The sequence below is a fragment of the Myxine glutinosa genome, chromosome 2 (assembly GCF_964187855.1).
Source record: "Myxine glutinosa chromosome 2, kmMyxGlut1.1, whole genome shotgun sequence".
NCBI classification, from domain to species: domain Eukaryota; kingdom Metazoa; phylum Chordata; class Myxini; order Myxiniformes; family Myxinidae; genus Myxine; species Myxine glutinosa.
This window is the reverse complement of record NC_136262.1, coordinates 99,064,650-99,076,397: the sequence shown is the minus strand read 5'-3', so window position 1 is coordinate 99,076,397 and position 11,748 is coordinate 99,064,650. Positions and strand designations below refer to the sequence as shown.

Here is an 11,748-nt window from a genome sequence, read left to right as displayed (position 1 = left end):
GAAAGACGGCCGTGATGCTGGGGTTCTAGCCCACAGTGGAGAGCAATACACCATTGAGCTACTACCAACAATGGCTTTGTAGATTGAGTAGCCCTGATTTCCCAAGGGAAGATGTGGATCGACGATGGATGCCCAGTCGGCCGCTGGCTTTGGAGGCCAGCTTTCCTATGTGATCGGCCCAGGAAAGGTCATGGCTGATTCTGAGGCCTAGATGCTCAGGCGACAACCTCTTCCAGTGGATGGCCAAGGAAATAAATAGGTGAGTGCATCTGACCATCATTCCAGAGTGATAGGGTGAGATTGTGAGGTTCTGCAGGATTGAAGGACATGTTCCATTTTATCAGACCATTGTTTAAATGATTTTTTCCCAATCAGCAGAAAGTGATGCAGCTGCTGTCTGCCTAGCAGAGGTTGTCTGTCTGCAGTACAACACAATGTGGAGTCAACTGCAAAAGTGAAAAGGGGGTTTCCCAGAGCATCAGAGGAGTCATTAAATATAGTTGAGTAATAAGATTGAGCCCCTGTCCCAATAAAGTTCCAAAATAAGTTCCAATAAAGTTCCAAAAGTTCCAACAATAAGTATATAATCAACCTTTCCATTCAATAAATGCAAAACAACGCAATCAAATACAGATATTCTGATTTTCATAGTAATATATTGCTCCGATGCTTCTTTTCCCAGCAGTCGGATTTATCTGCACGGATTGCGTGTGAGCTTGGTGCCCTCTGCTGTTGATCCCATAAAGTACAGCGCGTCCCTCTCTATGTTCTGGATGTAACCACAGCATGGAGAGCGTGTTGTCAAATATGGCATCCAAACGACAACAGAAAAGGAAAATCATGAAAATGCAAATTTGACATCAAACTCGCGGAATCAACTGAGGTTTATTCATCCAACACCTTGGGTAATTTGATTACTTGATGGGATCTAATTTCACTGATAAAACCTGTAATTTGCCATCTTTTCGCTTTATTCATATACACACAATGATGGTGCCTCTCCTCTGTGATGTTGCCTGGCGTGCTGTTCTAATCTTGTTTGCATTCTTAGGAAATCAAATGTTTTTTTTTTTGTTTTTTTTTTTTTGAGGGCCTAAAACCATTCCCTACAGCCCCTAAGGAATGGGGTCGGTGATAATTTAATATTACCTTTGACATAGCTACAACTGCTTCGGCACTATAGAGCGATGAAAAAAAGATATCTAACTCTTTTTTCTTTTTTTCAGAATTTCCAATTTTTTGTTTTTTTTGGCCTAAGACACCCCACGACACTCACTGACGAACCTGTGAACACAATCGAGGCTTATGGAAGAGTAAAGTGAAATAGGTTAAAAGGCAAAGAAATGACAATGGGGCAACGGTTGGACAACACGTAAGGGACAGAACGAAGAATAAAAGAAGAAAAGGGAAGAAAGTGAGAGAGTGGAGGGGAGGAAACAGTAACCTGAAAGTACCAGGGTTTGGTGATGCTATTGGGGGTGGAGAAGATCATGGGCAGCGGTGAGGGAAGGAGATTATGTATATTTGTCCAAGAAATGCCAAGTTTATAAAATTTCTAATCTATATACAGTGCATTCAGAAAGTATTCAGACCCCTTCACTTTTTTCACATTTTTTTATGTTGCAGCCTTATGCTGAAATCGTTTAAATTCATTTTTTCCCTCATCAATCTACACTCAATACCCCATAGTGACAAAGAGAAAACAGGATTTTAGAAAGTTTTGCAAATTCATTAAAAAGAAAAAACTGAAATATCACATTGACATAAGTATTCATACCCTTTGCTATGACACTTGAAATTTAGCTCAGGTGCGTCCCATTTCTCTTGATCATCTTTGAGATGTTTCTACACCTTGATTGGAGTCCACCTTTGGTAAATTCAATTGATTGCACATGATTTGGAAAGGCACACACCTGTCTATACAAGGTCTCACAGCTGACAATGCAAATCAGAACAAAAACCAAGCCATGAGGTCGAAGGAACTGCCTGCAGATCTCAGAGACAGGATTGTGTCGAGGCACAGATCTGGGGAAGCCTACAAAAAAAAATTTCTGCTGCATTGAAGGTTCCCAAGAGCACAGTGGCCTCCATAATTCTTAAATGGAAGAAGTTTGGAACAACCAGGACTCTTCCTATAGCTGGCCGCCCTGCCAAACTGAGCAATCGGGGAAGAAGGGCCTTGGTAGGAGAGGTGACCAAGAACCCGATGGTCACTCTGGCTGAGCTCCAGAGATCCTGTGTGAAGATGGGAGAAACTTTCAGAAGGACAACCATCACTGCAACACTCCACGATCTGGGCTTTATGGCAGAGTGGCCAGACGGAAGCCAAACAGTTCAATCTTGGGTTCATCAGACCACAGAATCTTGTTTCTCACAGTCTGAGAGGCCTTTAGGTGCTTTTTTGCAAACTCCAAGTGGGCTTTCATGTGTCTTTCACTGAGGAGAGGCTTCCGTCTGGCCACTCTGCCATAAATCCCAGATCGGTGGAGTGTTGCAGTGATGGTTGTCCTTCTGGAAGTTTCTCCCATCTCCACACAGGATCTCTGGAGCTTAGCCAGATTGACCATCGGGTTCTTGCTCACCTCTCTTACCAAGGCCCTTCTCCCCCGATTGCTCAGTTTGGCCGGGCGGCCAGCTCTAGGAAGAGTCCTGGTTGTTCCAAACTTCTGCCATTTAAGAATTATGGAGACCACTGTGCTCTTGGGAACCTTCAATGCAGCAGAAATTTTTTTGTAGGCTTCCCCAGATCTGTGCCTCGACACAATCCTGTCTCTGACCTCTGCAGGCAGTTCCTTCGACCTCATGGCTTGGTTTGTGCTCTGATATGCATTGTCAGCTGTGAGACCTTATATAGACAGGTGTGTGCCTTTCCAAATCATGTCCAATCAATTGAATTTACCACAGGTGGACCCCAATCAAGGTGTAGAAACATCTCAAAGATGACCAAGAGAAATGGGAGGCACCTGAGCTAAATTTCAAGTGTCATAGCAGAGGGTATGAATACTTATGTCAATGTGATATTTCAGTTTTTTCTTTTTAATAAATTTGCAAAACTTTCTAAAATCCTGTTTTCTCTTTGTCATTATGGGGTATTGAGTGTAGATTGATGAGGGAAAAAATGAATATAAACGATTTCAGCATAAGGCTGCAACATAACAAAATGTGAAAAAAGTAAAGGGGTCTGAATACTTTCTGAATGCACTGTAAGTCGGTATTACATATTTTTTGAGGGAATATTAATTTGTTCTAACTGATTGTATGAGATGAGAGATTGATAACTGATTGATTGAAACTGATTGATTTGAAGATTGATAACTGCTTGATTGGTAAAGTGATTGCATTATATCTGAGGTGGATAACTGATTCATTGTAAGATTTATAACTGATTTATGATTGATAAGTGATTGTATGATAAATGCGATTGATAAGTGATTGATTGTAAGTTTGATAAGTAATTCATTGATAAGCGATTGTATGCTATACGACAATGATAAGTAATTGATTTTAAGATTGATAACTGTTAGAAAGATAAGTAAATGTATGAGATATGATATTGATAACTGATTGCTTGATAAGTGATTGTATGAGAGATTATATTGATAACTGATTGATTGCTGAGTGAATGCATGAGAGATTAGACTGATAACTGATTGATTGTAAGATTTCTATCTGATTGATAAGTGATTGTTTGAGATATGCGATTGATAACTAACTTATTGATTGTAAGATTCATTGATAAGTGATTGTATGACATACAATATTTATAATTGATTGGTTGTAAGATTAATAACTGATTCAGTGCAAGATTGATAACCAATTGATTGTAAGATTGATAAGTGATTGCATGAGAAATGAGATTGAGAACTGATTGATTAATACGTTATTGTTCAATATATAAGATTGATAACTGATTGATAAGTGATTGTACAAGATATGAGATTGACAACTGATTAATTGATGTGATTGCATGAGATACGAGATTGATAACTGATTGATTGATAAGTGATTGTATGAGATTGATAACTGATTTCTAAGTTATTGTATGATATGCAAGATTGATAACTGATTGATTGTAAGATTGAATTGATTTATAAGTGATTGTACAATATACGAGATTGATAATTTATTAATTGATAAGCTTTTGTATGATATGCAAGATTGATAACTGATTGATTGTAAGATTGCTAACTGATTGATTGACAAGTGAGTGTATGACATATGAGATTGATAACTGACTAATTGTTAAGTGATTATTTGAGATATGATTTTGTTGGGGTTTTGCGAACCCTGCACTTTGTAAATTGTTGTGAATATACCCTTTGTAAATAATTCTCTTTGTAAATACCTCCATTTCATTGGTAAGATCAAAGGTCGTCCCCTAGTTAGTCCATGAACAACACGTGGCAAACCATAGGCCCTCTTCGTAGTTATTTCATTATTATGTGTTTCAGGTAAGGCTGTGTTTCCAATAGTTTGATTCTACATTGAATATGAAAATGAATGAATGATCGTTTTAAGGCCATTTTCCCCACTAGAGCGGGGGTTAGCCTTGCGGGCCCCATGACAATCATGGTTCCCTGTTTGAGGCAATGTTTTTATGGCCGGATGCCCTTCCTGACGCCAACCCTTGGTCACCTCGTTCGATGCGCAGGGATACGGTGCACCTATTCTGGATCGGGGTACACACCGGGATCATTCATCCCAGCAAACTGGTACTCAATTTGCCGACCTCGGAAGGATGACAGGCTGAGTCAACCCCCCTGGCGTTAATTCAGCGATCGACCAGGATTCGAACCCAGGATCCTAGGATCCCAAGCCGGCACCCTAACCGCTAAGCCAACACCAGGCTCAGGGTTAACAATTATTACTACAAACATCAGAAATAAATTCAGCTAATTGCCAAGAACAAATAATACTTAATTTCAATAAAATTAAACATTGATGAGATAAGAATCAGCAGGAGCATACATATGCTTTCCAAATGCTCCTGCTCGAAGATATCACAAAAGAATGGGAACATCCGGTAGTTCAGCACAGGTAGACATCTTTCCCCAAGCTCGTGTGATATAATCAGCAAGATTATTACATTTTCGTAAGCTTGAGTTGTGATCGTGTGATCTCGTGTGATCTACGTTGCATTAATCAAATAAGATAGGTCCCCTTTCGTTCCCTTCAAAAGCTGTGCGAGGGGTTTGCTGTCCCCACAAGACGCCATTGCCATGTGCTCCATCTCGGAGAAGAAAGGGGAGGAGCCGCCGGATCACGGGCGTGGCAGAAGTCATCATCAAAGGTGGAGTCAGCCAGCCCGGACCAGCCAACCAGCGCCGAGGTGAGCCAACCGGTAGGCGTGTTCTCAGAGCCCGTGGCTTGATACAACCAGGGGTAATAAAAGCAACTGTGAGGGACTGCTTCGGCAGATGAGTAAGAGGGCAGATGACCGCAGCATTGGAGCACGGAGAGGTACGCAGGAGGGAAGTGTCCAGCTACTGAACCAGACGAATGATTGCATCATCCCCCCGCGTGAACGAGACGCGAAGCTGCCGGCCGCTTTTCGCCGCTGAACCGGAGCGTGGACGTTCGAGCGGGACCTTGACGTCATGCCACCGGCCCCGGACCTTCCTGCCTGCCGGCTCCTTGGACCGTGTCCCTCTTCCAGCCATTTCCGACCATTGCAATTCCCTTTGTCGTGTAAGTCTGTTGTCCGTCCTTTTTGTTGTCTGGGGTAATAATTAAGACTGTTTCAAGGCTTGCCATGTGTATCTGCTTCTTCCTCACTGTAAATTGCTTTCGTTTCTTCTTCGGTTTCTTTGGTTTTTGTAAATAATTAATAAATACCTGTTATTTCTTACCTTTGGTTTCATTCTCCCCCGATCGCTTTAGTCTTTTCTCCCTATTGAATATCTGTGGCACGATTTCGGCAGAACCGCTCATGAATCGGGTTTGTCAATTGCTAACGGCTCGAACCTCAGATTGCTAAACCGCTCGGCAATTACCATCTTGTCCGGGATTCGAGCGGTACTTGTCTCCCTGTTTTGCGGAGGGATTGATAAAGGTATTCGGGATAACACCTGGACCAATAACCCTGATCAATCCCACCCCGCAAAAGAGCATTACAAGTACCAGGACCGGTCAGACGGCCATCTTAACAGGACAAGGGGATTAACCCCCCCTTGCTAACGGGAGTGCCGCCCCCTGGATCCGTAACAATATTAGTAATTGATTGATAAGTGATTGTATTAGAGATTTGATTGATTGTAAGATTGATAACTGATTGATAAATGATTGCATGAGATTGATCACTAACTTATTGATTGTAAGATTGATAACTGATTGACTGTTCGATATACGACATCGATAACTGATTTGGCTGATAAGTGGTTGCATGAGATATGACACTGATAACTGATTGATAAATGATTGCATGAGATTGATAACTAACTTATTGATTGTGAGATTGATTGATAAGTGAGTGTGTGATATACGAGATTGATAACTGATTGATTGTAAGATTGATAACTCATTGACTGATTGTACGATATACGACATCGATAACTGATTGGCTGATAAGTGGTTGTATGAGATATGACACTGATAACTGATTGATAAATGATTGCATGAGATTGATAACTAACTTATTGATTGTAAGATTGATTGATAAGTGAGTGTGTGATATACGAGATTGATAACTGATTGAATGTAAGATTGATAACTTATTGACTGATTGTACGATATACGACATCGATAATTGATTGGCTGATAAGTGGTTGTATGATATATGACACTGATAACTGATTGATAAATGATTGCATGAGATTGATAACTAACTTATTGATTGTAAGATTGATAAGTGAGTGTATGATATGCGAGATTGATAACGGATTGATTGTAAGATTGATATCTTATTGACTGATTGTACGATATACGACATCGATAACTGATTGGCTGACAAGTGGTTGTATGAGATATGACACTGATAACTGATTGATTGTAATATTTGTCTGAACGATTGCACACTGAATATAAAAACGTCAGGTGTTCCCTGAGGCTGTGTTCCATTCCGAATGCGCTTGCTATCGCTTGCCAAGCGAGCCGTTCCTTAATGAACCGTCTCGTCGGAGTGCTCGTTCGAGTGCTTAACTGGCCACCTGGTGAGCACTCTACAAGCTGATTGGTAACTGAACACACCCCTGGTGCAGCGCAGGCATGAATATTTGATGGACCAAGTTCCTTGTGTGATTTGAGCGAGTTCTTCACGAAGGATGTTTGCTTGTTTTATTTAATAACAGTCGCCATTGAAAATCGTTTATCATCAACGTCGCCAAGTCTCGGCCCGAGTAAGTGCGGGTGATTGAGCAACGCAGGTGCGTTCGCTGCGATCTGCGATGTCTCCACGTGGATCATATCAAGGTACACGCACACGACGGCACCAGGTCTAACCACGTGCGCAGCCTTCGCACGACGCCGCCCTGTACGAACAGCCGGTGCTGTCCCGGAATGATCCGGCCACACGAGCCCCCTACGTGCGCCCCCCGTCGGACGTGCCACGTTCGCCCATCGCCAGAGCAGTCCCAAAAAAGGCGAGCGCGGAACCGGTGCTCCCGACTCGATGCGCTCGCCTGGCATGTGTGCCAGCACCGTCGAGGCATGGCGGCACGCCGGAATGTGCAACGGAAGTTTGGAGTCCTATAAATGAATCGTTAATTTGATCAACGTTACGGAATTTCATGGCGCTCCTAGCTCTTACATTTAAACTTCCTCTTTACTGTCTCCGCTTTGTGAAATCTTCCTTCGTGCTCCACTAAAAGACATGTAGGTCTATTTATATACATATCGAACGTTAAGCACATTGTATGACGTAATACTACAATGTTCTACACCATCCCGGTCATTTTGGCCCGAGAGTGGTCTCCCTAGAAGGTGGTAACAGCAGAAAGTAAGGTGTTCAGTTGAGGGCAGAACTTCCGCTCCAAGATAGGTGATGATAGGAGGATGGACAGGTTTAAGTTGGAATAAACATGTACCGAAGAGGGAATTGTGGATAGAGGGAGACATGAAGGGATGGGATATTGGCAGGATTTGCGATAGTTTGTATGTGGATTCAAGATGGGTGATGGTTTATGGAGTTGGATATATTGGCAGGATTTGCGATAGTTTGTATGTGGATTCAAGATGGGTGATGGTTTATGGAGTTGGATATATTGGCAGGATTTGCGATAGTTTGTATGTGGATTCAAGATGGGTGATGGTTTATGGAGTTGGATATATTGGCAGGATTTGCGATAGTTTGTATGTGGATCCAAGATGGGTGATGGTTTATGGAGTTTGAGATATTGGCAGAACTTCCGATAAATTGTATGTGGATCCAAGATGGGTGATGGTTTATGGAGTTGGAGATATTGGCAGAACTTCCAGGGGCAGATTTTGGTATTCTGCATTCATTTGGCATTCATTTTGGCAATTTTTTGGCATTCTGGCATTTTGGCATTTTGGGATTTGGCATTCATTTGGCAGAATCCGGAACTTCCAGGCCCCAGCAGGGGCCAACTATGATTGTATGTGGATCCAAGATGGGTGATGGTTTATGGAGTTGGAGATATTGGCAGAACTTCCGATAGATTGTATGTGGATCCAGGATGGGTGATGGTTTATGGAGTTGGAGATATTGGCAGGATTTGTGATAGTTTGCATGTGGATCCAAGATGGGTGATGGTTTATGGAGTTGGAGATATTGGCAGAACTTCCGATAGTTTGTATGTGGATCCAAGATGGGTGATGGTTTATGGAGTTGGAGATATTGGCAGAACTTCCGATAGATTGTATGTGGATCCAAGATGGGTGATGGTTTATGGAGTTGGAGATATTGGCAGAACTTCCGATAGTTTGTATGTGGATCCAAGATGGGTGATGGTTTATGGAGTTGGTGCAACCCGAACATGATGGGCCAAAATGGCCTCTTTCTGCTCCAGTGTTCCTTGTTATTCCTGGTGTGGGGGATTTGGGTTTAATGTGGAATGTGGGGGGGCTAGTGGAGGATAGGAGGAGGGATTTAATGAGGACTAAGGAGAGATGGAGGGGTTTAGTTTGGGGTGGTAATTGAGGTGTTCAGTTGAGGGTAGAGGAGGAACTTACTAGTTTGGGTTGGGGATTGGGTGAGGAATATTGATTTAGAGTTGGACTTTTCGGGTGGGAGAGAGGAGGGGTTGGGTTTGAGGTGTGGCATAGGAGGGATTTAGTTTGGATTGGGGAATAGAAGGAGGGGTTTGGTTTGGAGTGGGGGTGAGGGGTATGGAAACATACTTAACATCTCTCTATGTGGAAGAAGGTTGTGTTGAGCCATAGGTCAGGTTTTGTACTTTTTAATTTTTATTTTGCACTAAATACCCCTTCCCTTCCTGTCATGGCATGGGAGTGTAGCATGTCTCCTTTCTGTCAATCATGTTCTTGGTGTCAGGGAATAAGGACATAAAGGAGCCTCGAGGTGTACCCTATTGGGTAGTTTATGGCATGTAGATACAAAAATGATGATAAAACTTGTGCAAATCACAAAGGTCAGATGTGCATATTGCAAGGTCATGATAACATGGTGTACGAGATGATGGTTTTACTGAAGGTAGTGCGGTCCACAAGGGGTTGAGACCATGAGAAAGTGTATCAACAATATGAGGCCAATGTGCTGGGTTTTTTAACTTTTGATTTTTCAGGAAAGGTTTGTGCCAACACCTGCTACTTTGCATACGTTACCAGCATCAAATTGTTGTTGTGTTTTTCGCGTGCGACCCATTAATATTTAAACCCTACGATACGTGTCGGAGCTGCGAGGTCAATGTCCGATTCAAATTCGCCGTATAAAAGGCTGTCTTAGTTCTGCGTTCTTCATTTATCTGGGCACCATGGGAAAGGGTTACTATGTCAGTACCAAGGTGGCAATTTGCTTAGGACTCGCGGTGATTGTGATCATCGTGGCCGTGGGACTTCTGGCGGGACTATTACCCGAGAAAGATCAATGTGATCATAAATGTGACATCACAACTCGAGCACCGATCAAGTCGTCGACATTTGAAGCATCCACCAAGCCATTTCCAAGTACAACAACGAGCGAGCCGTCGACCCCCACTCCCTCTCAGGCTTCATATTCCTACCGCCTCCCTCCCAATGTCGTTCCCGTTCATTACAACCTGGAGCTGAAGCCAATTCTGGACCCGGAAACTGAAGGCAATTACACCTTTTCTGGTAATGTGGAAATCCTCATGAATTGTGAAATTAACACATCCACTCTGTTCATCCACAGCCACAATCTCCAGTATGATGACCAGATCAGTCTCTTCAATGCTGAAGGGAAAGAACTACGCATCACCCCTAAGAACGATGCAAAGCAGCAGTACCTGATATTGGAGCTGGATGATGGAAATATGGAATCTGGCGAGTCGTATACCTTTAAGGCAAACTTCAGTGGAAATCTCGCCAATGACCTATCTGGATTTTACCGAAGCGAGTATGTGGAAGATGGCAAACCAAAGTGAGTTCTGCAACAGTAAATAGTTCATCTATGGAAACGATGTGCAGGTCCACCATACAGGTGCCTAGTATCGTTGGGTGGACCTCAATGGGATGGGTCACATTGGACTAACTCCTCTCCTTCCTTTCCTCTCCCAGGGTAATGGCCACATCCCAAATGGAACCGGCTGATGCTCGCAAAGCTTTTCCTTGCTTCGACGAACCAGAGATGAAGGCGACATTTAATGTCACCTTGATTCACAAGTGCGAGCGTGTCCCTCTGTCCAACATGCCCGTCAGCTGTGAGTTTGTGACAGTTACCTGGAATAGGCCTCTATGTTATGTTGAAGAACACATTACCTAGGTTAAAGTTCCCAGTGAATGGAAACTGTGTGTTTGACTTTTAGAGTGAAAGCAATGAGAAGAGGGTTATTAAAAAATAAAATAATATATATAAATAACCCTGATTATGCCTTTGTAATCTGTACAATGGCCTTTTTAATGGTAAAATCAATAGCGATATGAAAGTGTAAGTGCATAATCCACTGTGATTGAATGCTGGCATGAATGAGACTGTCTTGTGGCAGGTGAGAATGCGACGATGGGTAGGGGATGGCATATGATCACAGGTTGGCACATGTGGTAATCATCTGGCAGGTAATGATGGGTTGGTATGTCATGATGTGCCTACTTTTCTGCTTTCGCCACTTCTTGTATGTATGAAGGAGAACTCAAAATATTCACTGATGCATTCAAACTTGTAAGATCACATAATGCTTAATGTGTGCTTGATTAATTTTAAATGTACCACACAACAACCTGCCATATACATGTACATCTCCAAGAAGTTCTGTCACTCAAGCTTTTGGGTCTCACTATCTGCCATGATCTTTCCTGGGAAAACCACATTTGAAATCTGGCCTCCAAAGCCAGTCGCCGACTGGGCATCCTCCGTCGTGCAAAGTCCTTCCTTGGCACACCTGAGCTCCTCGCCACATACAGGGCTTTCATCCGCAGTTCAATGGAATACTGTTCTCCCCTCTGGGCTGGTGCTCCTGCCTCACACCTAGCTCGGCTTCACGCTGTTAAAACCAAAGCTTTCAGAATCATTGGAATCTCCCGCGATTAAGCGAACTACGAGGGCCTTTCACTCACTCACTGCAGGCAGGTTGGTGGTCTTTCTGTCTTCTACTGACTCCTCTCTCGCCTTGCTCTCCCTGCTCTCTCTGTGCTCTGTCCCCCAAATATTCCTAC

At 42.9% G+C, this 11,748-nt stretch overlaps 1 protein-coding gene across 4 annotated transcripts in view; it reads left to right on the top strand.

The window, feature by feature from the left end:
- The first annotated feature begins 237 nt into the window (after positions 1 to 237).
- ANPEP (alanyl aminopeptidase, membrane) overlaps positions 238 to 11,748 on the top strand; it is an 80,690-nt gene continuing 69,179 nt past the window's right edge. Inside the window, exons 1-3 of one of the 4 annotated variants that reach the window (XM_078771344.1) lie at positions 238 to 905; positions 10,289 to 10,516; positions 10,654 to 10,796. In XM_078771344.1, coding sequence (XP_078627470.1) covers positions 10,410 to 10,516; positions 10,654 to 10,796 — 250 coding nt within the window. In that variant the 5' untranslated portion in view covers positions 238 to 905; positions 10,289 to 10,409. Of the gene's footprint in view, positions 906 to 7,154; positions 7,408 to 7,520; positions 7,810 to 9,735; positions 10,517 to 10,653; positions 10,797 to 11,748 lie in introns of those variants that run through there. The other 3 variants (XM_078771342.1, XM_078771343.1, XM_068107664.2) reach the window with 3 other exon arrangements.